This window comes from Passer domesticus, chromosome 6 (genome assembly GCF_036417665.1).
Source record: "Passer domesticus isolate bPasDom1 chromosome 6, bPasDom1.hap1, whole genome shotgun sequence".
NCBI lineage: Eukaryota > Metazoa > Chordata > Aves > Passeriformes > Passeridae > Passer > Passer domesticus.
This window is the reverse complement of record NC_087479.1, coordinates 21,900,121-21,927,457: the sequence shown is the minus strand read 5'-3', so window position 1 is coordinate 21,927,457 and position 27,337 is coordinate 21,900,121. Positions and strand designations below refer to the sequence as shown.

Genomic DNA, 27,337 nt, shown 5'->3' with positions numbered 1-27,337 from the left:
GAATTTCTAACAATTGCAGAGTTTTACTATAAAATTCTGTGCAAATACAGAACAAAGACTAATAGTGACTTGCACACATACAGGAGGGAGAAAAGAAATACGAAATATTTCTGTAGCAGTATTTCTGAACTGACTGAAGAACACCACAGACAAACTTTGAAGACCACATAATTGAAACTCTTGCCCTTGAAAGATGTGGGGGAAAAGGGTAAAAGAATTATTCTTTGTGAATCTGTATACCAAAGGAAATTGCCCTGAGGAAGCAGGTGCAATACTCTTACTGCAGCACTATCTTGCTATGTACTACAAATTAATTTGCCCCTAATGAAAGTGGTCTCCAACCTCAGTCAAAGGAAGGATAAGACATGCAGATGTCTAATAACAAGAAAAACCTCTCAAAAAACCCCAAAACCCTATCAGTTACAAAGACCCAAAGACAGCATCACATGCTTCTCACAGAACTCGGGACACCACAATACAAATTCACCCAGATTCCTTAGTCTTCTATTTCATTGCTTGCTGTGGGGACAAAACCAAAGTACTTCCTTTCCATTTGCTCATAGAAAAACTAAAGAAATTCTTACTTCACTTAGAAGGCTATTGGGACAGCTGGTTACACATCTCCTGCTGTCTTAGGATGCCCAGATAAAGATAGCTGAAAAATGATAAAATATTATTCTCCTCAAGTGCACACATGACTTGATTCTAAACAGGACAGATAATTTGTCAATGTATTTGCATTTCATTTTAGTAAAAGGTTTCCTTTGCCAAAGCAGAAGAGAAATGCAGTTAAGTGGAACACCTGTGATTCCCCACACCCCCTGTGTAATTACTAGGGAAGACATTTAGACAGACAGTAAATGACAAGCAGACCAAGCGAGGGCAGCTATAGTATGACAGATAAGTGGAACAAAACATTTACAGAGGCAAGAAGAGGCAGAAGTCTTTCTCCTGAAGTTATTAAATTCCCTGTGTATTAAACATGCCAGATGGGTAGCATGGCTGCCTCAATTTCAGAAATGGTAGGCTGGCTTCAAAGCAACTCACACAGAAACTGAGGTCCCAGTGAATGGAAATAAACATGAGAAAAAAACATAATTAATCAAACAGACATTCCTGAAGTAAGGAGGATCTGGGGAACTACAAACTCATCAGCCTTACCAAAACCCCTGATAAAATTATGAAGCAAACTTTCACAGCAGCAACTTCTACACACATGATGGTTGGGAACAGAGAGCATGAAAGGCAAATTTTGTCTAACCAGCCTTACTGTATGCTAGAGTGAGGTGTTCAGACAAGGGGAAAACAGGGGATTATGTTTACCTTGGCTTAAGAAAAGTTTTCCATTTGGTCTTCTACAGCATCATTGAAGCCAAACTGGGAGCCATAAGTTTTTTGGGCAAATGAAAGAGTAAGCAAAAGGTGGATGGATCACCAGGCTTAAAGAATAGTAGCAGCTGTTATGAGCTGCATTCTTTGATCCTGGGGCAAAGATAACTGATCTACATCAACAACGCCGATGATGTCATGTTCATCCTCATTTCACTTACAGATTACACTAAATTGGAGCAGCCGTGGATCTACTGGAGGCTAGTGCTGTCCTGAAAAGGATTTTGACAAATGAAGAACAGGCTAAAGAGACCCTCAGAAGTTCAACAGTGGTAATTCTGCATCTGGGGCAGAATAACACCATGCAACAGCATGGCCCAAGGGTCAAGAGCAGCTCCAAACCAAGGCCAGGCTGCCTTGAGGACAAACTGTGAGCAGCAGTGAGGGCCAGTGACACACCCTGGTATTGGTGAGCCCCACCCACAAGCATGAGAGAGGAGGGGAGCCTGATTCTTCTCAGATGTGCACAGCAAGATTGTGAGAGACAACAGTCACAAGTAACAGCAAGACAAATTTTTAATTAATATGAGGTTCAGGAAAAAAAACATGGCCAAACATTGGTGCCCAGAGAGGGCATGTAATCTCTCTCTAAATTACCAGAATTTACCCATATAAGGCTCTCAGCATCCTGATCTAACTGGCAACTTCATCCTGCTTTAAGCAGGGTGTTGGCCTAGACCTCCGGAGGTGCCTTCCAACCTAATACCTCAATGTGATTATACCAGGTAAACTGCAAACCTAACACACATTTCCACTTCTGAAATAACCTGCATAATGAAATTACACTGCATATTGAACAGGCCAAAAGGTTCTTATTCGCTTACTGAACTTTGTGTCCTACACTGACAAGTAGATGCCACACTTCCACTGTGAAACTACTGCATTTCAGCCATGTACCCAGTGAACATGATGTATATTGAGAAAAAACAGATTCTACAGAAATACAGTCTCTGCCAAAGGCAACAGGAGTCCATTCTCATGAGCTATGGTCTGGCTGATCTCACAGTGAAACAAGTGGCTCTTCTCATGTTCATAAATATTGCTGTATCCCAACCTTTAGGTGATTTGTTTGTCCTCCTGCATTTACAACAACATTAAACTACACTTAGGCAAACCAAAATAGCTTTTTCAGGCAGGACAAGAAGAATAAGATTGAAACTGCATGAATTCAAAGCAATGAGGTTGTGTTCAATTTTTCTTGAAATCAGAGGTACCCACCTGGATACCCACTGAGGCCATAGGCTTTCCACTGACTAACTGGCTGTAATCCTGCTCTGTAGGCATCTTGATCACTGACTGAAGAAATACTGAGCTGTGATCTGAACACCTGGAAAAATAAAACAGATCTGGTTTAAAAAAGAGTGAGAAACAAAAAACTCATCCAAAAATGGCATCTAAAAGGAAGCGTGCTACCATGTTTGAAGGTAACTCTCTTGAAAATGCCAAATGTACACAAAACTACTCTCTAAACAGCTGTGACCAGGACAGGGTGAACAGAGCCAGCACACACTGAACATAAGAATCAAAAGGTACTTACAGGTTTTATCTAGGGATGAGATGTCCCCCACTCATTAAAAACCCGAACAATATATACCAATGGGAAAAAATTCATCATGATTTGTCCATTTCCACAGTACAGCATCATCATTATAAAACATTCTGGTAACTATCAACCTCCATTAGAGAGCAACACACTCATAACACTTTATACTTTCAAAGAACATTCCAAAACCAGGTTGCCCATGATCCTAGAGGGTAGATGACTATTCTCATCTCTAATTTACAGGATAAGCAGTTGAGCAATGAAGTAGCCAAAGCTGTCTGATATGAAGGACTACAGAAACTGTCAATTCTGAATGTCACCCTGCCAATTCTGTTCCAAACAGCAGAATCAACAGCTCAAGCCTTGGCAAGATGTATTTACTTGACATACTCCCTTATGTTACAACAACACATGTATTTAAGCTAACATTTGCTGGAAAAAACCCACCAAACTCATTCTCTACTGTGTTCTCACTCCCTTCTTCCCTTAGGACCGGGAACTGTCTTGAGGAGGGCAAGGCAGAAGCAAGTTGGTTTTGTTCTGGCTTAACTCCCCAGTCCAGCTCTCCATGCAGCAGTGGAAAAGTAGAGGCTCATGTAAGGAGAGATGGCCAGGCACAGAAGGAGTACATAGGCAGAGAATGCAAGATTTTGTCCATTACAACTTAAAATGTATATCAAATGAAGGCCTCTGCACACAGCCTCTGTAGTGGTGCATGTGTACGTCAGTCTCTCTGCAGCTGACAGCTCTGGTTACCATTTTCTGAGCAAGAGGACTAAATTACATACATAGAATTTCTTAAAAATTCTGAACTATTGCTGAACAGCATCTTTTAGCAATATAGTAAATTTTAGCAATTTTTCAGCTTTGTCAAAAGCACCTTTGTGAATGCCAGCCTTGAGCTTACTTCACAGTCCTGTCCACAGAGCGTCCCCAGGAATCTCATCCTCTAACCAAAACTCCTGCCACCTCACCGCCTGCTCCAAGTGCTTCCACAGCAGCTACTGCCTGGGCCTCTGCACAACAGGAGGTGCTTCTGAGCTGAAGAATTACATGTGCTGAATCAGTTAAACAAGCCTGGTAACAGGGCAGATGGGGTATGTCACACTTCACTGAAGAGCTCAACTGCATGAAGCAGTTTTCTGCAAAAAAAGAAGCAATAGTATCTAGGCCAATCTGCTTGGCCTGTAGGTCTTAATGAGAAAGGCCAGATGTTTTTAACTTGGTGGAAAAAGGAATAAAAGATGTTTTCACTAGTAAGCTGCTACCTGATCTTAGAAGGTAACAGGCACAACAAAGAGTCATACTGAAAGAAGACAGATCCTTGTGATGTTCTCAAATACTGTGAATTTCCCAGAAGAGCCATAATGCTGTAATCCTTTACCAAATACAGGATTCCTGCAAGCTCAAGAAAGGCTGAGGTGTTAACACCTTCCTTAGTTAATTCTAATGCTTCTAACAATTTCATGTGAGCCAGGTTTTGTGTTTCATTAGCAATAGCAAAATTATAGTCCAAAAAGAAAAATAAATAGCTTAATAGAACACTAAAAAGAAAAGACTAAGCACTGAAACAATGAAAAATTAGGCAAAGTTTCATTTTAACTATATTCCTCACTCCTTTTTTTGACATAAGCTCATAAGTAGAAAATCCCTGGATAACAACACTTTAGCAGATTTGTGTCATTCTTTTGTGAGGCGACAAAACCGAAGACAAGTTTTAAGGATCATTTCTTCATCACTGAAGACAGGGTAAACTACTATGATGGCTGCTACTTTCAGCTGTGCTGATGACTCCATTCCCCACTCCACTCCAACAGCTTAACTCATCCTGATGACTAAGCCAAGCATTTATTATACAGGCCCGAGAAAGGAGAAGAAACTTGACTGGGGGAAGGCAGTACAGCAAGGGGAGGCCGATTCCAGCTCACCCAGGTATTTCAGGGCTAAGGCAAGGGCCAGCAGGCCCAGGAAACTGCGTCGGTTCTAAGAGAGAAACTCGGCGTTTTTTAAGTCCATACGTTCAGCTGCTTAAATATCACGTGGTTCTATTAGAGGCTCTGAAGATCCCCTACTGCAGTGTAGGAAGCTAATTAAACACTATGAAAGTAAATATAAGGAAAAGCAGTAAACCTGTGAGCAGGCATCGCGCTGGCCGGGGGCGGCTGCCCGCACCCTGTGCCCTCGAGCAGCGTCCCACGGCCGAGGGACAGCCCGGGCGGCCCCGGGCCCGTCCCAGCTGTCCCGCTCGGGTCACGCTCTCACTTTTACACCAGCACAGCACCTGTAAGAGGCTCAGCGCTCGAGTGCAGCGTCCTCTAGACAGAAACGAGGCGGCACTAGGGATTCGGCGTCGGGCACGAAAGGAAAGGGCAGGTGGAAAGAGCAGGCTGCAGTGACACCGCCGCAGCCCCGCACTGGGACACCGCGCCGAGGGCGGAGCGCGCTCCGAGCCGCTCGCCGCGGGGCACGGGCAGAAGCAGCCCAGCATTACCTGGCCCCCCGGCGCAGAGAAGTCCACCACGCCCCGCAGGTCAGACGCGTCGCGCTGCCGATAGAAGCGAAAGAGCCGGCGGAAGGCATCCTCCCCACCCTCGCGGGTCAGGGCCGCCGCCGCCATTTCGGGCCGGCCGGGGCGGGGCCGCCCCTCCCTCTCCCCGTCCCTCCCTCTCACCGCAGTCCCGACATGGCGGCGGCCAGTGCGGTGCGGGCGGTCGGGCGGCGCTCCCGGCGGCTCTTCGACATCTTCGTGGCTGAGATTCCCTGGACGGTGTCGAGCAGTGAGTCTGCGCCCCCCTTCCCATTCCTCGCCGCTGCTGGGGCTGGCGGGGTTGGGCGGCCTCGCCGCGTGTACCGGCGCGGGCCAGGGTCGGGCCAGGGCAGCGCGGCTGCGCGGAGGCGCCGGGCCCGGGTAAGCTGGTGCGTTTTCCCGCAGAGGAGCTGAAGGAGTACTTCTCCCAGTTCGGGTCGGTGCAGAGGTGCCAGCTGCCTTTCGTGAGTACCCGCGCGTCCTCCGGGCTGCACTTCGTGTCTTCTCGGCGAAGCGGGGAAGAGCCGCCGGCTGCTCCTGCGGCTGAGGCCTTTCCCGAAGCAGCTCCCCCGCTTCCTTGGAGCTGCAGTCTGGACCCCTCATCTTGAACTCTGTGAGGTTTTCAGCGCTCTCCACCCTTAGCTCCTTCCAGGAGCGCACTACTTGTCTGCCAGCGCTCGGCCTTATTGAAGCTTAGTGGTTTCTGTTGGCTTTCAAGCAGCTTTACAAACTACATCTTTCAGCATCCTGTTGATGCTGCCATTTCTGAATAATTAATCTTAAGTGCTTTGAGTTTCTCTGTCATCGTGTTGACATTGTTCTGACAGAGAATAAAGTTTTTGTGTGCCTGGTCTCACTGGCCAAAAACTGAAGATGTGGGTATGAACCTATGGTCTTTTCCTGCTGTGTATTAAGACCCTATCCAGAGTGCAGGGCTAACACAAAACCCGTAACTTCTGCAGGATGCTGCCAATGCCTCTGTTTATCTTGTGAGTGTATAGATCACAGGGATTGTAATATCTAGTGCACTTTTTTAAAATAAATATTCCTTTGCAGGTAGATTGTAGGCCATTGCTCAAGGTGTAAAGGTTCTGTCTGCTTGTTTCTCCACCTGAAGTAATCCTGTTAAATTAAGCTCAGGATGTAGTAAACTTCAGTTAGTGAGCTGATGGGTTCACTCTCTGTTGAGGATTAGTTTGGCAATGGAGAAAGTTTGAAACAGGCTGGTTGTTTTGAACACTTGAAGCTTAGGTATGTGCCTGCCTGTCACATTTTTCCTCAAGCCCAGGTCAGACTGCATTGTTTTGTTACAAAGTCTCCTGGCTTACCACAAACCCACCTCCATCACTGATTCAAGTGATGCATTGTGTACATTCAGATTCAGTGATTGCCTGAGGAGTTTCATTACTGCTTAAAACACAGGGGTACAAAAATCATCACTGTAGGACAGCCTAATTTAGACATCACTGTGATACTGAAACCGGGCAGTTCCTTGTAGGTGGTTTGGGAGTGTCGCCAGTTATGCCTGATGATGAGAGTGGCTGAGCTGTTGTGGGATCAGAATAGGGACAGAAGGCACTTGAATACCTTGCTTTTCCTCATTATCACCTGTTTGTTGACAACTGCCTTTTCTGATTGGCAAGTTATTTCTAAAAATAACGTTTTTCTTTTCAGTGCAGTTAGTGCTTGTCATTCTAAATGGCACTCTGCTTTCCTAGTGTCTTAAGCTTTATCTTGCTGAGTTGTTCAAGTACTGTGGCCATTTAAATGTCAGTTCTGTTGTGACTGGCTTATTAGTAGATAAATACTGCAGTTTGAAACTACTGTCTATACATTATTCCAGGCTTCAACTGTCTCTTAAGATTGTGATTTTTTGTTATTATTACTAGATTCTAATTGAAAGGGATGTAGAACAGCCTTTGCTAGACCACTCACACTGTCACTGACACCAAATGTCGTGTGAAAAAGGCTCCTGAAACAGCAAGTGTGCCAGTTCCTCTGATAATTTCTGAATCTTTAAATTCAATACCTGTAGAAAGTTTTTAACAGTCTATGTGAATATTTCCTATAGTAATTGCATTTTGGTTTTTTTCTAACTGGTAATTAGAACAGAGATACAGGCTTTCACAGACGTTATTGCTGGATTAAATTCTCAACTCCAGAAGAAGTTCAGAATGTGTTACAGAAGGATTCCCACATTCTTGAAGGTTCCAAGGTAATGTGCTAATTCCTTTATTACCATATTCTTTCAAAGTGTGGTTATGAATTTTGTCACTCGGTGTGCTTTTAATGTTTTTTAAATCATTACAACTTCTGTTTTTTCCCTCCTCTCAACTGGAGTTGTTAGGGGTCAAGATCATAGAGATACCAGAGGTCACACTCCAGAGACCAAAAACTCCTGCTGTGCTAAAGCAGTGTGAATGCAGTAAAACTGGTTGGGCTGTGCTGTGCAAATAGTTTTCAGTTTATAATGTAGTTTCTGCAGGTGGGTTCCAACATCTGATCTGGATGTTGAGTGGCAGGGGCAACATGATAAATAAAGTGATGCTAAGCTTCAAGCTTCAGTGAAATTTATGTTTTCTCCAGCTGTTATTTCATACAGGAGAAATCAGCTGCTTGCTTTCATGTGTTCAAGACAACTCTAAAATCGCTTCAGTGAAGGGTCTTGTTCTCTCCATCTTTAACATTTTAAATTTTAGTAAAGTAAAAAATAAAACACTTTGGCAATCTCAGTGCATTAATGTATGGGATTGAGACATTGTAATGGTCTACTACACATACAAAAGTGTCTGTCCTTGACTGGTCAGCTAGAGCCAGACAACTGTATCCTCCAGCTTCACTACAGCATAGAAACTCAACAAAGCCATCTCACTGCTTTCCCAACATTTAGTGTGCAGTGGTGTTGACAGATAAGGAATAAAGAACAGTGAGTCAATGGCTGCCCAAAGCCATTTTAGTAACAGCTTTCATATAAAATAATTAGAAACTCATATCTGGTACGTTCCCTAAATAGGGGATTTTCTTACAGACTTATATGTGCTTCAGCTGATAAAACTACTCAGTGTAGTACAGAGGTAAACTGTGGGCAGCAGGCAGGCTGGTGTATCAGACACAATCAGTTCAAGCCGTTGATTAATTAATAAGAATTCTTCAATATCCTTTTGACAACTAATTTCTTATTTTGAGACTTTAAATGCTAGGAGATAGTAAAACGAATTGATGAGAGACTTCAGTGATGCAGTATTTTGATTGTGGTAAAGTATTTCACTTGCCATGGTTCATATTTCTGCCTAAGTCATCATTGATTGTGGTTACTTGTGTACCTATTCCCAAGAAGAACTAACCTGTGAGTTCCAACTGTGGTACAAAAATGGCAGCAGAAATTAAGACTCCTTAAACTGTGATTAGATTTGCAGTAGGTTGGTCCTTCATAAATTGTGTTGAACTAGGATGTTATCTGTATGCAATTACCAAATTAGGTACTAGAAATAGTATTTAGTGGCAATTTCCTGGAAATTTTTGCTGCTTTTTGTTCTTGAAGCTGTAAGGATAGCCGCATGCACTTAACAGCCTAGGCTTCAAAGACTGTACTCTCACAAGAGGTGCATGCTAAGAGGCTTCTTTACAGTGAAACAAAAAGCAGAAGGCAAACAGTAGTTATTTTCATTTCTTAAAAAATGCAGGCTTCTCTATGAAGCGCTTTCCCATTTTTTCTAGGCTAGGTTTAGACAGTTACTTTTTATTACTTCCAGTTGAAAGCACAAGCTTTTAAGATGCATTTTGCTTGTACAGCTAGCAGTTGCTGTGGATATACATTCAGCTTTCTTATCAGGAAAGCCCTGGCCTGGGGCTTATGAAACTGAATTGGTTATAAATACATCTTCTGCTTTCTGTGATCAGAAATTAAAAATAACCAACTTTCTTGCCTAGCTAATTTCAATAATTTCCATTGTTTTCAGCTCACTCTCAGACAGCAGACCCGTAGAAGACGCAGTCAAAGAAAGAGTCAAAGTGAATGAGTGGTGGAAGGAGGCTTTATTTCACTAAATGTAAAGAAACTAAAATAAAGATTACTGAGAAACTATGAATGAGTACTTGTTTTTAAAACAAAATCCAGCTGTTTCCCCTCCCTTGTTCAAATAAACTGTATAGCCACACTAAAACACTGAATTATTAACACCCCAGCATCTGTTACAGCATAAGCTGATCATTATATACAGCAGGAAAGCTCTTAACAGTCAAAGCTTCAGCTACGTACAAAAACTAAAGCTGTAGGAAAGGGGCTACATTCTTACCCTGAGATGCTGGGCAATGGGGAATCAAAGTCAGAACTTACTAAAGAATAATTAATTCCCTTATGAAATGTTTCAAAGTGGTCTCCATGTCTTCACTCTCTTCAGGCAGCTGTCCTGTGTAGCAGTTAGTGTGTGTATGTATCCACACGGCCAGAGTTGGGAACTGCTGTGTTACAACGCCATCCTCCTGTACACCCAGTATTAAAAATCCTTTTGCATGAAGTCCAAGCTTGCAGTCTATTTCCCTACCTCTCAAGGAACAGAGGCATTCAGTCCTTCCTCCTCTTCTTGCTCTCGTGCTCATGTTCCTTAGGGCGGCTGCTGTCTGAGGGCCGTTTAGAACCACCGTGTTGCTTAGCTTCCTCCAGAAACTTGTCCAAACCAAATGGATCCTCCTCAAATTGAACTGGTCCATCTCTGCCCCTGCCTCTGGTGTTACGATCCGAGTTAGAAAATTCTTTATCAGGAACAAACCTGCAGGAGAAGGTGATACTCAGTTGACTATTTTCAAAGTACTAATTAAGAATATTTCTTAAATTTATTTCCTTACCTGTTGGTCTTTATTCGAGCCTCTAGATCATCACCATACATGTCCTTATCCAGATTTTTACTTGGCCTGTAGATGTTTTGGGCCATATCCTTGCCACTTCTCCAAGGCTGGTCATAAACATTGTAAATTTCATCCTCTCCTCCAGCAAAGCCACTATCCATACCCTGTGAAGAACACCAGAACAGCACAAATTAATCGACAAAACATCAGCTAACTTATTTTATCAACAAAATACATTGATGAAGTTACATAAAGATGACATGGTGTGATTTACGATTGATTTCAAATGAATCCAAGCAGTTAATGAGGATATGAGTGGGTTTGGGATTAAGTCCAGAGAACATCACATTACAGGCCTCAGTCCTACTTTTCCAGACAGCAATAGGAAGGATTACAGGCCATCTGCATTTCAGAATAATGGATCATTTCAGTCTGCCCTGCAAGTACAGCTGTCTGTAATAGCCAAGTACAACCATACAGAAATGTGTGTTATTCAGAATTTCTGGAAAACATGATTTAAGCTGACTGATCCAAATCACACAGAGGCTCATATAAACTCTGAAAGTGTAAGTATCTGCTTGTTCATTTTGGTTCATCAGCTTTCCCTCCTTGCCTGCAAGTCTTTTATTGGAGACATGAAGAAGATTGATTGACAAACTGCAGGTCTATTGAGGGATTTGCTGAAACCCAATCTATTTTGTCATCTCTGAATAGTATAAAATTCAGGGAAAATAAATGTTGCTGTTAACTCTTTGTATCTTCAGAAGTATTAACACAAGCAGTAATGGAAATAGAAAGTATTTACTTGCTTCTCTCTGAAAGCAGATTTCCTATTCAGTCAGTACGTTTGTACAAGAGAAGAAAATTGGGTCACTGCAGCTTGAAGGCAAAATAGTTTTTCTCCCCCCTCCCCAGTGAGAAAAAATCACAATAAAAACATTTTAATCCAGCTATACACTTTTTTTTTCATAGGTTCTGGATAAAGGAAATCAATTGTTTTCTAAACACTTATGTAAAGAATTTTTTTCTGAATGTATCCACACCAACCATGAGAACAGCCTCTCTTTAGTATTCTGTTTATACCCACAAAGGAATGATGAGCATGTTCTCATAGAAAGCTACACAGCAGTGAAAAGGTATTTTACCTTGCTCTGGTTGAACAGCCTCTGGTCATATTGGATTTCATTGGATGGCCTGGGGTTTGGTACCCCCAGGGCAATAACTTCACTGATATCTCTGTTCTCATTTCTTTGCAGCTTTGACCTGAATTAAAAATTTGAAAGTTTTAGGAGGTCAGTAAACCACACTTGTTGACACGCTCAATTGCAAACCAATCCAGTATTTCTCACTAACGATTTGCCTCAGGAGCCAGATTTTGACTGTTGTTCTTCCTTACTAGGTAACATTTAAAATTTGTCTCCTGGCAAAGGAAACATTTGGAAAAGTTGTGTTCAGCTGGACATGACATTTAAAGTTGCTTTCCACTATCTGCAATTCACATCAAGCTGACTTGGTCTAAAATGTCATATTTATTTTTTCCAAGAATTAGTGTAGTTATATTCTGGAAAGGCCGAGCAATCCAATTTTAGCATAGTAGAGATTTTAAGCATCCAGAAACCATTTGCACTCAGAAATCTCAGTAGCTTCAGCTAGTAAGATACTTCAGCCTACCTTCATAAATCTAAGCTTACTTAAAATGAACAGCTTCAAGAAACAGAGCCACTATTGATAACTCTGGTCTCACCAAAATTAGAAGATTCAGGTTTCAATCTTTGCTGTCAACATGTTAATTAAACATGAACATACAACATTAAACCTAAAGTTCCACTGAAGAAAAACCCATCCAAAACCAACACAGCACACCTCTCTTTCCCATTCATGTGGAAAATTCTACATTTTGAAGAAAGTACTACAGTACTACAGTAATGCCTTTTCATACAATGAACAAACTGTGCTTCACACCAGTGACTATCTCCACAAGATACAACTCGGGCACTTATATCAAAAAAAGAAAAGCCCAGTAGTAGGTTCCCTAGCAGGGAAGCCAGTGCCAGTACAGGAATAAACCAGGTTTTTTTTGTGACTCACCTTTTATCAGGGGCTGCCCGGGAAAGATTTCTGTCATGCTGTCTCTCTTTGCGCCTGTCATGTCTGATTTCATCTCTTTCTCTAGCTTCTCCATCCTCTGAAAAAGTAAAGATTGCTCATATAGACAAATATTTGAAGTTTGAATTAATTATGCCACAGACACTGGCACAGTAATTCAACTCAGTATTATTTTACAGAAGAGTAGTGAGCCTTAGCACTATTTAAAATGTTACACTTTAAATAAACTGAACACATGAACACCACAACTTTCTTATGCCCCAAGCAAGTGACTGTTCTTGGAAAGTCAAAGCAGACATCCTAACAACTATGTTCTTCCATCTTTCAAGAGCTTAGAATAATTGTCTGTCTAGGAATTAATATCCTAAAATATTTACAGATCATTATAATTCTGAGCATAAAAGTATTGAAACATGCAGGGATTTAAGTGTTTTGAAGAACACTATGTGATGCAATATCAGAAAATCACCCAGGTTGGAAGGGAGTCTAATTCAAAACCTGCTATCAATGCTGAATTCAAACCAGGTTGGTCAGGGCTTTTTCCTACTCAGGTGAGGAAAACCTGCAAGGATAGAGACTGACAGATTTCCTAGGCAACCTGTCCCACTGCTGCTTGTCCTCATGGTGAAAATTTTTCTCCTGACACACAGTTGAAACTTCCTGCTTCAACTATTGACCACTGTCTCACTCTTCCACTGTGCAACTTGGTGAAGTGCTCTGATAATCATTTAGGGATCACTGTGACATGATCTTCTGGGTAACCTTCCCATTACCTGGCCCCAATGGCACATCATCTCCTGAACAGGCAGTTATTCAAGCCCCATGACCATTCTGATGCCCTTTCACTGAACTGACTCCCATTTATCAATGTCTTTCTTGTACCTGGAGGCCCATAACTGCACATAGTACTCCAGATGACATCTAACAGGTCACCAATAAAAGGAAATTATTACTTCCCTTGACTTACTGGTTACACTCCTGCAGATGCAGCTTGGCATGCCCTTAGCATTACTGTTGCCAGTGCACACTGCTGGCTTCTATTCAGCATATTGTCCACTAAACTCCTGGGTCCTTTCCAAGAGTGGCTCTCCAGCTGGCCAGCCCCCAGCCTTTTGGTAAGAGGTCAGTATATCCCAGCAGCAGGATTTGGCATTATATGACCATATCCCTCCATCTGCTGAAGAGATTGTAACTGATTTCTAAGTTCATAATCTTGATCTTTGAAGTGTAATTTCCATCAGAACAAAAGACTTAGCACAATGGAGACAATTTAGTTAGGTTGGCAGCAGGGTTTTTTGGGGCCTACTGGCCAACAAAATTGCAGCTCTGCAAGATCAGTTACAACAGTGCAAGAGCGAGACTGTTGTATTTATCACCTTTGATAACTTAAAGATGGTTTAGTTCTTCTAGACAAATCTGCTCTTCATCTGCAATAAGCTTAAAAAATTAGTTTAGAACTGTCCATGAAAGCCATCACTTGCACTGATGCATTATTAACTTCAAAATACTTAGTGTCCTAAACCTGTATACACCAACATAATGATGTGAGGTTCAAACCTGCATCCCATCAAATCAGCCAGTGTATCAACCAATGAAGACACAAACTGAGGTCATACTTAGAAATTTCAGCTGGCATTTAGATACTTTAAGTTCTCAGATTATTACTCCAAACCCACACTTATGAATATTAAAAAAGCCATAGTGTCTTAATGACAAAAATGTACCTTTTTCAACATGGGTTTTGATCCCTGCTCTTCTCTCCCTGGCTTTCTGAGCCATTTCTCGGAGCTTTTCCTCGTGTTTCTCCTTCTCTTTCTGAGCCATCTTCCTCTCCACCTGGGCACGCATCTCTACTGCCTCACGAGCCTGCACAAATAAGACACGGTTAAAAATACAGAGTGTGGCACCTGGGATATGCGCAGATCTGTTACGGAGTTAGCCAGTAAACAGGACAGAAATTAAGGCAAAATTAGGAAGCTTAAAGCCCATCAGCAACAGCAGTTAGAGCTGAGAGACAAGACCCATGACTTCCAATAACTTAACCCATGCTGAGCCCACGATTCAGAGATAGTGGGGACAAGGCCTTAAGTCTTATGTTAGCAAAGAAGCAGGACAAATCAAAAAGCTATAGCCTATTCACAACTGATTTTCTGAAGGAAATTAACATACAAAGATAGCAGAACTACATGGAACAAAACAGCGTGAAGAACTACCTGACCTTTCTGTCAGCAATATAGAGCGCCTCAGCAAGTTTGGCAAAGTTCTCATTAATATGAACAGTCTGCAATCCTCTGCCATCCGCAGCCAGACGCTTATCTAATGGAATGGTGTAACCCTACAGTGGGAACAGAGAGGCAGTTAATCACAGAAACACTATTTGTAATAACAAGCATTATTATAGTTGTTGTGTAACAAAACAAAAATACATACAAAATTCACAGCCCATCATTATTATGCCTCAATGGATCTCCTTTTCATATGTACTTCAAATTCTTGCCAGGTAATACAAAACTTCACTCCAATTCTACCCGCCCACTAAATCCAAATCACAGCTTCCCTTCAAGGTTCATCTTAGGACAAATTCAGTTTTCAAGTGATAAGATCCACTTTTTGCTTTGTGTTAAGAACTACAGATAATAGCTTCTCCAGTCTCTAAGCCATTTCACAATTTTTTGCTTAAAAATTGCTTTACCTAAACTGTTTTCATACCTGTTAAGAGATTGGCTGATTCAAAATGAGAAAGTAAGGGACAAGGCAGCCAGCAAAAGTAAGACAAACTAAACGCCAATTTTGTTTTCCAAAGCTGAAACTCAAAATTATTTATAGATTATATTTAAAGATTTTTTTTTTTAGTGAGCTCTACAAAATTTTTGCTTTGGTTTTAGCATCTGTAACCTAAAATTCGATCTCCTAATTAGCGTCAGTCTCAGTTAGACAGCTGTGTTGGGGTAGGAGAAAAAAGTGACATCCAAACATACAGCTTTTCCTTCCTCCATTTGAAGAGGCTGTCTCAGGACAACTGTTTAGTACATTTCAGAATGATCAGATCAGTTACTGCAGCAAATAAATTCTCCCCCTCTACGAACATAAACTTAATAACTGATAAAAATCAAAGAGACAGGACATACCTACTACTCAAACAAGGAACATAAATAGCTAGCTGACCAGTGATAAAAATTAATTAATGAAAGAATGCAGCAAGGAAAACTTTCCAGAAATATGGACTGCAGTATTAAAAAGAAACATGCTTGGGGTCTGTGATAGTCTGCTGTTTTTCAGTTTACATGGCTTTGTGACCTTGAGAGATTTTTGACTTGGGACTGCACTGTTATGGGGATTTTAACTAATATAAATTTTTCCTCTCAAAATTTATAATCTCTGGCATGAAGTAGCATATTCACCCTCAGTTCTATACTCTCAATTGGACAACCTTTATATGCCAAACTGAAGAAAAATGAACTGTATCATCATGTGCTCTCCATGCTGGAAGCAGCCAGTTTACCTAACTCTAGATGTTTAACATCAGTATTATTCAATCTTAAATAATTCACTTAAGTTTCCCATCAGGGTGCAGCATTAGAAAAATAAATTTATGACAACTTAATTACCTTTGCATTTTTCCAGTTTGAAATGCACGGAGGAATTTTCCATTCTTGCTGCTCTTTCACAGTCATCTGATTTAAAAGAATAAGCAAAGTTATCTTCAGATTTATAGTAAAAGAAAATACTGTTTTCCTTCTCAAAGGCAGCTATGAAACTATTGAAATAAATTAAGAGTACAAAGTTCAGGACTCCACAAAAAAACCCCAGCTCTTCTTAGCAGCAGTAAGATTACACAATCAAGGAGAGGTTTCATTGGAATGGACCTTAGAGATCAGCTGCTTCCAAACCCTCTGCCATGGGATTTATTTTTGCACTGTATCTTTGCCAGCACTGAATAAAGTCCTGACAGCTCTTCAGCATCCTCTTAAGCTTTCATCACACAGGCTGTAACTCACAGCCAGCTTGTTAACATCTGCACACTTAGCAGTTATTCAAGTTGTACCAAACTGATGAACCACCACTACATTCATCTCTTAGAAGGAGCTAACCCTTAATGACACAAGTGTTGTCTAAAAGCAACATAAGAGTACCAGGCTAAAGCCTTGGTCAACTCATTCATGTCATGAACAAATTCAGCAATGCATCCCTGCATAGAATATATGAGACATCTACTCAACCTTTGAGAAGATAAATGAAAAGACAGCTCCTGTCAGAACTGCCCAAATGAAAAAAAGAAAAAGAAAAAAAAAGACAAAAAAAAAGACTGCAGTGGGCACCAAGTTTATCACTTCACATCAGAAGATCAGTAATGAGAAAGTATACAGAAATGAACTAGATCGAAGAAGAATGTGTGGACCCACCTAAGCATTCAAAACTCAGAACAGCTATGGCATTTCATACCTTTCTACTGGGAGAGTGCATTACAGGTGCTGGAGGAGATGGTGGTCCTCGTGGAATCTTCTTGTTAATTCTGAGCAATTAAGAAAACAATTACAATCAGCATGTTGCACAGAAATACACTTCAGAGTCTTCTATTTGCCCTGAACAAGCCATGAATACGTACTTGAATCTTGGAGGCTCCATAGGGTCCTTCTGCATTTCCACCATCCGAATAACTCTCTGTTTTGCTCCAGAGTTGAATGCAACTCCTTGCTGAGATGGTGTGTACCTGAATAAAACAGAGTGCTCAGCTCTCTGCACACAGCTATGGTCTTTTCCCACCTTCATTTCACTCAGTTCACTGCTCTAGCTGTGGTTTCATTTTATCCACAACAGTTTAAGACAACCCCACTATGAATGTCAGCAGCAGGTAACTGCGCAGATGATACTGCACTGAGTGCAGACTCAGTTACACCAGACAGAATGTAACTTCTCTTCAGGGCTATATTCTCCTGTTTCAACCTAGAGTCTGAAATAGAAGAAAAACAAGTACAGTACATGTACCTTCTCACAATACTCCCCACCTGTGTCTGTGAAGCCCTGGTGTTTTCTTACTGTTCATTAAGAACCTCTTCACAACCTCTTCACATACCTTTTTTCAAAATTAACTTCAAGCCAAGTGTAACCCTCACATGAAATTTTTCCGTATTTGAAATGGAAAATCATCATAAGTAAGTATCAGCCTCCTCATAATTCCAATTGTTTCCAACTACTCATTTTCTGTGAAGGAAGAACTTTGTAACATGTCTTCTTGTGGCTTGAAACTTGCAGTAAATACTCTGCTTTCAGGGCAGCATCATTAATAGTGACTCCTGGCAAATCTGTGTTTTTTTGCTAAAGCACTAACACCTCCAAAGTGCCATAACTCATGACATGTTAAAGACATATTTCTACACACTTCCAACTAGTTAATCATTAGTGGGTTAATTCAGAATTACAGAAGCCAGTTTCATACTCCTTACAGAAGAATAGAATTCAAGAGGAGTTTCTGTTCTCAGAAATTCAACAAAGATGCCAATTTTAATCCATTTCGTATGTCACACCATTTTACAGAAACACCAGCACTACATACCGAATGTACTGTGCAGGAGCTAGTTTGTCAGCAGCTCGGACTGGCATGGCTGCTGCAACTTTTTGGGAGACTGATTTCTCCAAGGCTGCTCTTGTCTTCTCTGTTATCTGAAGAAAAAAACATGGTGTATATCTCATCCCATAGCAAGACATAAAGCATACCACCACTAACTAGGCACAGCAGTGCATACAATACCTCTCTAATTGCCTCCTCATCTGGTCTTTGCAGTTCAGGATCATCCACATTCATGACCTCTTTCGGCACAAGATCTGTGTACTTGCTGTAAATAACCTGGAGGACATTAGATTCTATTAGTGCTGGTGAACAGGAATAAATGTACATATATCAAAGGAAATGTTTCAGGCTTAGACTATAATCTGGGTACCAATTAAAATTAATATACAACAATAAATGCATTATGATTACATTATGAACAGAATTACTGCTGTATAGAAGACCTGTTTACATATATACTCTGGACCCCATTTTATAGATGGAGTAATCAAAGAAACAAAACAATCTCATATAATTGTGTACGTAGCTTTCAAAGCTGGCATTAGCTGTTTTCAGCTTCCCATTCCTAGTATCTTCCTTTTTTAGGGACCCTAAACTGACAAAACCCCACACATTTTTACTTCTGTTTTCAAGGATTACTCAAGAATTTGATACAAATATTTTCCACAATCTGTATTTTTTCATTTCATTACGTTTACTGTTTCCTTGAAAAAATAAATGCTTGAGAAATCTGGTCTTGACACTTTCCCTTATGTAGGTGCTTGAGTTTTCATACAACATGCAGCTAGCTCCTGGCAGCTCTAAGTTCCAATTTTAAATACAGGAAAAGAACACTATTAGATGGCTTCAGGGAAAACTGTACTGGATTACATTTTACATGTAACTGGATATATGTAATGCTTCACATGTATCCAATAAAATAGGAAGTTTTAGTTCAAAGGGTTAAAAGTCAAGAACTATTATTTCAAGTTCATTATACAGTACACGTCCAACTAAAAAATTAACCTTTAGCCTCAGCATTAATTAACCACACGAGAACCATTTTCTACCTCTCAGCCTTCACTCCTAAAATTTAATCCTTTGAATTAGTATCAGTAATATTCTAGCTTCTCAGATTCTGAATGAAGGACATCTGAAGAGAAATGTTCCTCTAAGGTAATTAACTTCTAAGTCCAAGTGTCTTGCTGAAGAAGAATATGAAAAACAAAGTATGCTGAAGGAGGTATAGAGCATCCAAAAAGACAAAAAAAGAAAAAAAAAGCTACTCCTTGTGGTGGTCCAAGAGTGATTTAAAAACTACTTGACACTGAGGTACAAATGATCTATATGAATTATTTAAACTCTGAAGTATTGTATGGAAATGGCAAGAAGCTTTATTATGGAAGATATACATAATATAGATGGAAACTATCCTGAAAAGACAAATATTTCTGTTGCCATCAAAAACTTGATACACTTGCATGCTTTAATTGTAGTCCTTTTCTGAAGTGATAAAAAGAGGCAGATAATGAATTTACATTTCTTTTTGTTGTTTTTCTAGACGTTTATCTTGTTTCATGAGTAATGTTGAGATATTTCATTCATCTAAGCTAAAGAAGAGACTGGGATTGTTTGATATTGTACTACCCATCCATTGCCATTTTTCAATCTACAAAATTTGAAAGGAAGCACGAGTGTGAGCAATCACTCTGACTGCTACTGAAAAGCAGCATGTCCTTCTAGGCAAAAACAAAAAACCTCAAGTTTTGCTACAATTACACGATTCGCTGGCTGGAGCAGTCTTAACAGGCAGCAATTAGAGATCTGCATGGCACGACAATCAGAAAGAGAATAATATTACCTAACTGCCTGAGATACTGTGCCACATGGCAGGATTTAGACATCAATCACATTCAGAGTCTCACAAGGCACTTGATAGATGCAAGTGTCTTGAAATTTCTTAATTTGCTACAGAAATCCTCAACATATTTTGTTCTGTATCTCTCAACCAGCCCTGTACAGTGGTCATCAATCCTATATGTAAATGAATTATTTACTATCAAGCAATGCAGTAGGAATGCCTTCCTTGTCAAAGAATGGTTTCTCCATATTACACATATAAAATTTAAGAAGTCATTAAGATTACCTGGCTGTAAGCCTGGTACACACACCAGAAAACAAACTGGTACCAAACTCTCAAACCAAGCTCTGCCACAAAGACAAATAAATTGTGAGTAAGTAACACTTTTGATTATTTGAGTTAGATTCACATTCTCTTGACCTGTCCCATACCCGTGACAGGACTTCCTTCAACAATGGAACTACTCTCTCATAAATGTTTTGACTGAACTGACAATCTTGGGAATAAAATCTGTAAAGAAGCTTCATGATTGTTTTTTTTTCTCCCTTAACAAACAAGCCACAGCCTCAGGCCATGAAGAAGAAATCAAACTCCAGCATATAAAGTTATTCTTGCTGGAAAAAAGTAAGGGACCTAACAGCTCCATTCCTTGATTTCACTCTTTCTTCTGTCATCATAAAAACACAGGATGCAATTACATGTTCCTATTTTCCTAATAAAGGACAGTACCAGTCTCATCAAAATATATCACTATTGATGCATTATTGTAGCCTGGCTTTTAGTAATGTAAGTAGAGAAAGTACTGAAAGAAGTTAAGGCAGCACAAGAACTAACCACACAGCTAGGCTAGAAATCCTTCATCTTGACAACCAGATGGAACTCCACTGCCAGATCCAGAAGGTCATGCATCCAGGCCTGTCAGCATTTCATGTCTAGCAGACTTTCTGCCAATCCCAAACAGGAAGCTTGTCAGACTATCACACTGATATCAGTATTTTTCAGGAAAAATACTCTGAAGCCACAGTTTTCTAAATACATAAGGGAACAGATGCAAGGGAGATGAACCACTGCAACAGTAGAAACTGCTGACAAGTCATCTTGAGATAGGGGCTGGGTGATGGAACTGCTGCCTCTACAAGAAGGTAGAATACTAAATTCAACTTCAAAAAATCCATAAGCTGTAGCAAGAACAAAATTTGCTTCCTAACTGAGACCAAACAAGTAGCTCCTAGAATAGGTTCATAAACTCCATCTCAATTCTTGCAGGCTGCTAAGTATCTGTTTCTTTTAGTTCTAAGTATTAAGATTGAAGAAATATTGAATTATGGCTACAGCTCTCTGGAAAATGAAACTTCTACATCTAATCCTACTGACACGGTACTATCAGAAGCTCTTAAGAGAAAACATTCCATATTATTCAACTCAACACAGATCACCGAAGAACTGCTCCCTATGACATCTCTGGCAATACTTTCTCCTGCAAAGCAAATCAAATCAAGAAATAGTAGTTCTGTTATTTCCAGTGAAATTGTTTCAAATACCTGCTGTGGCACAGAAAGTCAATTTTATCCTGAGCTACATCAAAAGCAGCGTGGCCAGCAGATTGAAGGAGGTGATTCTGCCCCTCCAGATACTTTGCTCTGGTGAGACCTGAGCTGGTGGGCTGCATCCAGCTCTGGTGTCCCAAACACAAACAACCTTGACCTGCTGGAATGAGTCCAGATGAGGCCACTAAGTTGACCACAGGGTTACAGCACCTCTTCTAAGAAGATGGGCTGGGTGTTTTGGCCTGGAGAAGAGAAGGCTCCAGAGAGACCTCACAGCAGCCTTCCAGTACCTAAAGGAATCTACAAGCTGGAGAAGGACTTCTTATAAGGCCATGTAGTGTCAGGACAAGGGGAGAAGCACTTTAATCTGAAGGAAGGCAGGTTTAGATCAGGATTAGGAAGAAATTCTTTACTGTGAAGGTGGTGAAGCACTGGAACAGGCTGCCCAGAGAAGCTATGGATAGCCCACCCCTGGAAGTGCTCAAGGCCAGAACGAATGAGGCTCTGACCAACCTGGTCTGGCAGAGGATGTCCCAACCCAAACCATTCTATGCATCTGTGATCTAATCTTCTCTCAGTTTTACTCCCCTTTGAATCACAATAGTTCATCTTTACTCTCAGCTTTCACATCCAGCTGGATGCAATCAAGATCAACCTGACTCAGAAGGCAGAGCTCAGGATTTAGGAAACCCACCTCTACAGTTCTAGCTGGTTTTAGAAAAGTCCCACATTGCTTCCATCTTGGTGAATGAGAATATTACTGCCTTCATTATAGACAACATATGGAAAGTTAATGAAAGTACACATCTTCATGAACCAAATATGACAAACATTAACAGCTTAAATTTAACTCTACCTGTTAAGAAGCATTTTCCTAACTCTAATAAGACCCAGTGAAAGATTATGGTCAATTTTGCCTCAAGCCTATTATCATATCTAATTATTTTTCAAACATACTAAGATTCCAATCTGAACAGTTCTATTACATACAAATTAAAGATAATCCTACAAGTAAGTAAAGATGTATTTGACAAGTTATAAAAATGAGGTTCTAACTACACAAATTTTTTCTTATTATTCAGCCTGCAGCTTTCCCAAAATTGGTATGATTACTTCTTGTCTAATTATCTGCTTGAAATTATTTTGCATGCTTTTGACAAAGTAACATTTCTATTTAGCATGAAGTATCAAATATTTAGTAAAAAATGTATTAAAATAGAATTAGTATTTACCACCTTCCTCTTGAAAAATAATTCCAGGCATTAGATAAAGCCTGATGGAACTCCAGGAAAAGTCCCCTGAATAAAAACCTGCCACTGCTGTTTTTTTCTGTTTAGTCTAACTACTTTCTTCCACATGACAGCATGCAGTCCAGTTTGCACTCATCTTTTTGAAAGGTACTGCAGTAACATATGAGGCATAGGATGAGGATCTGCAAGATATGATGCTCTGACACTCAGACATTAATTAAATATAAAATCCTACTGGCTGTAGAACCTATTTAGAACAATAAATTTATCTGTTAAAAGTATTTTCCCTGATATTCTTAGAATGCCCATCCTATTTTTTTTTTTATTGATAGGTGAAGTTTGTATTTTGGTTTCCTCCCTTCTTCAAATGTAGTACGACATGAGGCATACTACATAATTATAAGCTTTTCAAGGCACCCTAATTTAAAGCGCTAGAAGTCAAATTATTTTGACAACAACTATTCATAGCTATTAGCTTTGTAGTTAACACTGTTTAGACTTTCTTTACAGAAGATTCTTGCTGGAAGAAGCAGCTACACTTCATCAGGCCTCAGCAGCTTTCCAGCCCCCAACACAAGCTTTAGAGAATTAAAGTCCATGTAACCCACTTGGTTACTGTTTTCAGCTCCTTGCCCTCACTGGACAATAAAAACTGCTAAGCCATCAAGTAAGTTCTGTGTAGAGATTTTCCCCCTTTTTGCCTTATCTTTTAATTACATTACAGAGAAGATCACAATTTGTGTCTGACACTATTTTAATTTTCAAATAAGAGGACACAATCCATGTGGCTAATGCCAGACCAACGAGTTCAAGGATGTGCAATGTGTACATACAGCTTTTCCAAGTATACATGCCAGCTGACATATTGGAAGAAATATTACCTTGTCCTTTGACTGTCCTTGCCGAGCAATTGCATCGTATTTTATTTTTCCTTCTGCATCCACCTGAACAGCCAAAGCATTGGACATTTTCTTCTTTCGGCCCATATCCAATGGGTATTGGGCCACATGAATTTCTGGGAAGGCACCCCCATCTCCAAAATCCTACAGAAAAGAAAAAGTAGTGAATGTCCAAAAGACAAAAAAATACAAAATGGAATGGAAGAGCAGATTGATTTCAACAAAAACTAACTTGGCAAAAATGTTCCAGTAACTTTATTATTTCACTGGTAAGACAGCAATTAATGAGAGACCTTACAGTCATTAAAAGACATGGAAATCGAGAGATATCTTGCAGTAATTATTCCCTGCACAAAGTAGGAACAGATATTACTGACTAAAATGTGCAGGCAATACTATGCTACAGACAATGCAAAATTAAGTATTTAATTATCATATCAAGTTATTAAGTAGAACTTCATAAATTTACCTTCTGAAATAAAGTAACTGTGGATGCTAAAATTACAAGAACAGCATTTTTGTGAAGACTTCTACTGGTTATTTGTTGCTTTTCACATCACAATGGAGAAGATAAAAAACCCATTCCATTCTTTTCAAAGCCTGTAGCTCATAGCTTTACAGTGTTACATGTGTCAAACATTCCCTTACTTTGATGTGTAAACACACTGAAAATTGGGCCAGCACCCAACAGCCCAATATTCTTGCAGTTTATTCCTCTCTCCTACAACGTGTTGGCGTAAAAGCATTTCATAAACAAAATAAAAGCATTTAATAAACAAAAGACTTCTTAAAGCAGATCATCCTGGCTCAGTACCACAGAGGATGCAGTGGTACCATTCATAAAAGAACTTCAGGCTACAGTTTCAAATGCAACACCTTGGAGGAAGCATTTGCTTAAAGCAGCATGAGCATCTCTCCCTTTCTCTGTTGCAATGGCATGGCTTATGTGGAATCTGGTAACAAAACAGACCAAAAAATAAGAATGGGTGTCTTGAGCAGATAATCTCCCTCCATGCTCACCATGTGACCAAGTAGTTACCACCACTGGGATGGAGTGGACTGAAACTGGAAATGACCAAGCAGAACACTTCCAAACAAGGACAGAGTGCTTATCCCATCTGCAAACGCTCCTTGAAACACAGTTTCCCTATCTTAAGTTTTCCACTCAATGTCCCACATTCAACAATTAGTTGTTAAAATATCAGCCAGAACCAAAATCAGTCATTCTTCAATTTCTTTTTTTTTTTTTGGTAACTCTTAACATATTAAGAACAGCAATGGCAGTCCAGGGTCACTGGACAAAGGTTATGCTTTGAAAGGATTTATTGCAATCTGCACTTCTTTATAAAGCAGAAAGGAGCCCTTAAAAGCTTTTTGGGATGTGTATTAATTTGTGGCCAACTGGTGCTGAAAAGTCTTGGCAAACCTTCAGCACCTGGCATCTTAAAAATGTCTTTATTGACACTAAGAAAGAATAAGCACTAAAATACTAACTTTAGTACTCAACAGTGTAGGAAGGGAAACCTACACTGGGTATAATGAAAGCATAATTTTTGACATCATACATATGCAGCATATGACTAAATGCTGAACTCACATAAGAATGTTTTCTTTCAGTGAACCTCTGGAACTACTATTTGATGTACATGGATCACCCCAGAACAGCGTTGGATTTACAAAAATGGCACTCAGACATAGCTGAGGGCAATGTTGTTATAAGCTGATGAGATTATGGTACTTGGAAACAACGTAGGATCATACATGAACTGCTGTAATAAAACTTCAGCAGTGTGCTTGTTCCAAGAGCACTGGCTTGTGACTCATCAGAACAGGCCTCAGAAGTTGTCAACGATCACTTCAGACTGAGATTTTTCCTGCTCACAGTGAGAAACTGTACTAAAACAGTTTTTATAATCAGCTCACATCTGTATTTTCTTTCTACCTTTAGCAGTTCCAGTTTAGATTACATTAAACTAGCTAGGGTTACAACTAATAACACATTGTCCAAAAGCAAATATTTGACTAATTTTAAGCTTCCTTCCAACTGTAATAATTTTGTCCCCCAATAACAGCTATCATTTTGAACAGACACATGAATGTTCTCTTCTCTGACACACACATTCTCTCATTTCAGCTGTAATTCAGAATGCGTATTTAACACTAACAGAGGAGCAATATGGATTGTTCTCTCTTTTTCAGGGGAACCTTGTGGTCCCAGACTGTAAACACAAAGGACCACAGATGTATTTCCACATTACAAGACAACAGTCTCTGAACAGAAGTAGACATAGACCATCCTGTTTACCATCAAACGTTTTAAGGAATCTGGAAGATCAGAACCTCTCCCAACACAAGAATACATCAAGCAGTCTGGGTGATGCACGTTGTAAGGCTTTGCACAACTCTCAGCAACATTCCAGGTGATCAGAGTTTATTTTTACTCCAGAATTTTTTTTCCCCTTTAGCAGACACATTACTACTGTATCAATTTAAACCTTTACCTCTAGCACCCGTGGTATCCATCCTTTCCGGTAACCATATGGGGGAGGTTCCCTTCTGGATGAGACCAGAGCAGCCTGCCTGGATCTCTGAGCTCTTGCTCTTTCTTCTAGTTCTAGCTGATCTTGGGACAGCTGGGTTGGAGCTGGCAGAAAACTGGACATCCATGGACAGCAACCAAAAGAGAATGACATAAAAGGTTCATTTTGGTAACTTCACCCAAGGACACTCAACTATGCTTGAATCAACTTCTTCTGAATCAATACTTTCTCAACAATCACTCTCTATAGATTAAGAAACAATTTAAGAAACTTGAGCATTGCACTCATAAATATAAGAAGCTTCTGAGATTTAGTAACTTCTGCGATTAAAGTGGCAATGTGTGCTTTCTCATCATTCTGAAAGATTCCTACAAAAACAAATGCTAAATTCACACACATTAACATTTTTGTTGAAAAAAAGAGCGGCAATGCCCGTTTTCCAACAGGAATGTCACATATCACTGGTACTCTTTACAGTACCGTGAATAAGAAAGAAATATTATGTTCCTGTGTCTCTAGTCCCAACGATTCGCTCTTTCTGTCTCTCAAAACAAACACGCACAGACAGATCTGACAACGACCTCCCCTCTCAACACCCGACACCTCCCTGCCAAAGGCAAGTCGAACCCAAATTTCTTCACTTCCCCTTTTGCAGCTCTTGTCTACACAGCCCTTTTGGGCAATTACTAAGAAAGTATCCAGAGAAACTCGGGATTCCGGGGCACCACCGGAACCGCACTCCCCTGCCCCGCGAGCGACGCTGCAACTCGTAACAAAGATCGCTCGCCTCTCCGACGGCGAAGGAACCTCGACAAAACCCCGCGGACCCAGCCGAGGCGGAGGAGCTCCTTCCACCCGCAGTGAACACGCGAAGGAACAGAGCCCTGAGCCGGGGCAAACACCCGCTCCCGCCAGGGCTGCCCCAGGCCCCGCGGGCCCTCGCCGCACTCTGCGCCCGCGGCCCGGCCGGCGGGCCCACTGCCCAGGAGAGGCCCCGGCCCCTCAGCGCACGCCCCAACCGCGGCCGGTCCCGTCGGCGGAGCCCCGCAGCGCGGCGGGGAATCCCCGGGCCGGCCGGGAGCGCCGCATCGCCCTCACGGCCCGGGGGGGCCCGCCCGACCCACCTGGTGAGCGCCATCTTGACCGCGTACGCCGTCCGCTCGGCAGCGGGCCGCCGGGGAGGGGGGAGGTGGCAACACCTGCACATGCGCAGTACCCGCAGCGTGTCCTGGGAGTTGTAGTCTCCATGCGGTCGCTAGCGGCGCACGCGGTAGGCCGCAAG

General features: G+C 40.9%; 2 protein-coding genes and 2 long non-coding RNA genes across 12 annotated transcripts in view; 2 read left to right on the top strand and 2 right to left on the bottom strand.

The window, feature by feature from the left end:
• Positions 1-3,633, top strand: part of LOC135302802 (uncharacterized) — a 30,092-nt gene extending 26,459 nt beyond the window's left edge. For all 9 annotated transcript variants that reach the window (XR_010364368.1, XR_010364366.1, XR_010364371.1 and 6 more), the window contains one exon: positions 1,553-3,633. This is a non-coding gene — a long non-coding RNA (uncharacterized LOC135302802). The remainder of the gene's footprint in view (positions 1-1,552) is intronic.
• The window catches only part of ALKBH1 (alkB homolog 1, histone H2A dioxygenase), a 14,968-nt gene extending 8,667 nt beyond the window's left edge, over positions 1-6,301 (bottom strand). The window contains exons 1-2 of the mRNA XM_064423721.1: positions 5,424-6,301; positions 2,608-2,716 (exon numbers count right to left, since the gene is read on the bottom strand). Of these exons, the coding sequence (XP_064279791.1) occupies positions 2,608-2,716; positions 5,424-6,062 (748 nt within the window). The 5' untranslated portion in view covers positions 6,063-6,301. The remainder of the gene's footprint in view (positions 1-2,607; positions 2,717-5,423) is intronic.
• Positions 5,571-9,543, top strand: LOC135302804 (uncharacterized). Its single transcript, XR_010364374.1, has 3 exons — positions 5,571-5,709; positions 7,567-7,674; positions 9,419-9,543. It is a non-coding gene; the product is annotated as an uncharacterized LOC135302804 (long non-coding RNA).
• On the bottom strand, positions 9,476-27,337 carry SNW1 (SNW domain containing 1). The gene is made up of 14 exons (XM_064423720.1): positions 27,180-27,337; positions 26,017-26,170; positions 23,498-23,659; positions 18,160-18,255; positions 17,965-18,071; positions 17,017-17,121; positions 16,854-16,923; positions 16,019-16,084; positions 14,629-14,745; positions 14,135-14,276; positions 12,393-12,489; positions 11,450-11,567; positions 10,305-10,468; positions 9,476-10,228 (listed from the first exon to the last, which is right to left on the bottom strand). Exons 1-14 carry the CDS (start codon positions 27,260-27,262, stop codon positions 10,024-10,026), a joined length of 1,686 nt encoding a protein of 561 aa, XP_064279790.1. The 5' UTR covers positions 27,263-27,337; the 3' UTR covers positions 9,476-10,023.

What these genes read in the sequence shown, in the direction of transcription:
- SNW1 (XM_064423720.1), bottom strand. Translation starts at nt 27,262, where the DNA reads ATGTGCAGGTGTTGCCACCTCCCCCCTCCCCGGCGGCCCGCTGCCGAG. An exon ending in AAGGACAGTCAAAGGACAAG is followed by an intron (nt 18,256 to 23,497) that starts GTAATATTTCTT and finishes AATGTCCTCCAG; the next exon opens with GTTATTTACAGCAAGTACAC. An exon ending in GCTCCTGCACAGTACATTCG is followed by an intron (nt 17,122 to 17,964) that starts GTATGTAGTGCT and finishes TGTTTTATTCAG; the next exon opens with GTACACACCATCTCAGCAAG.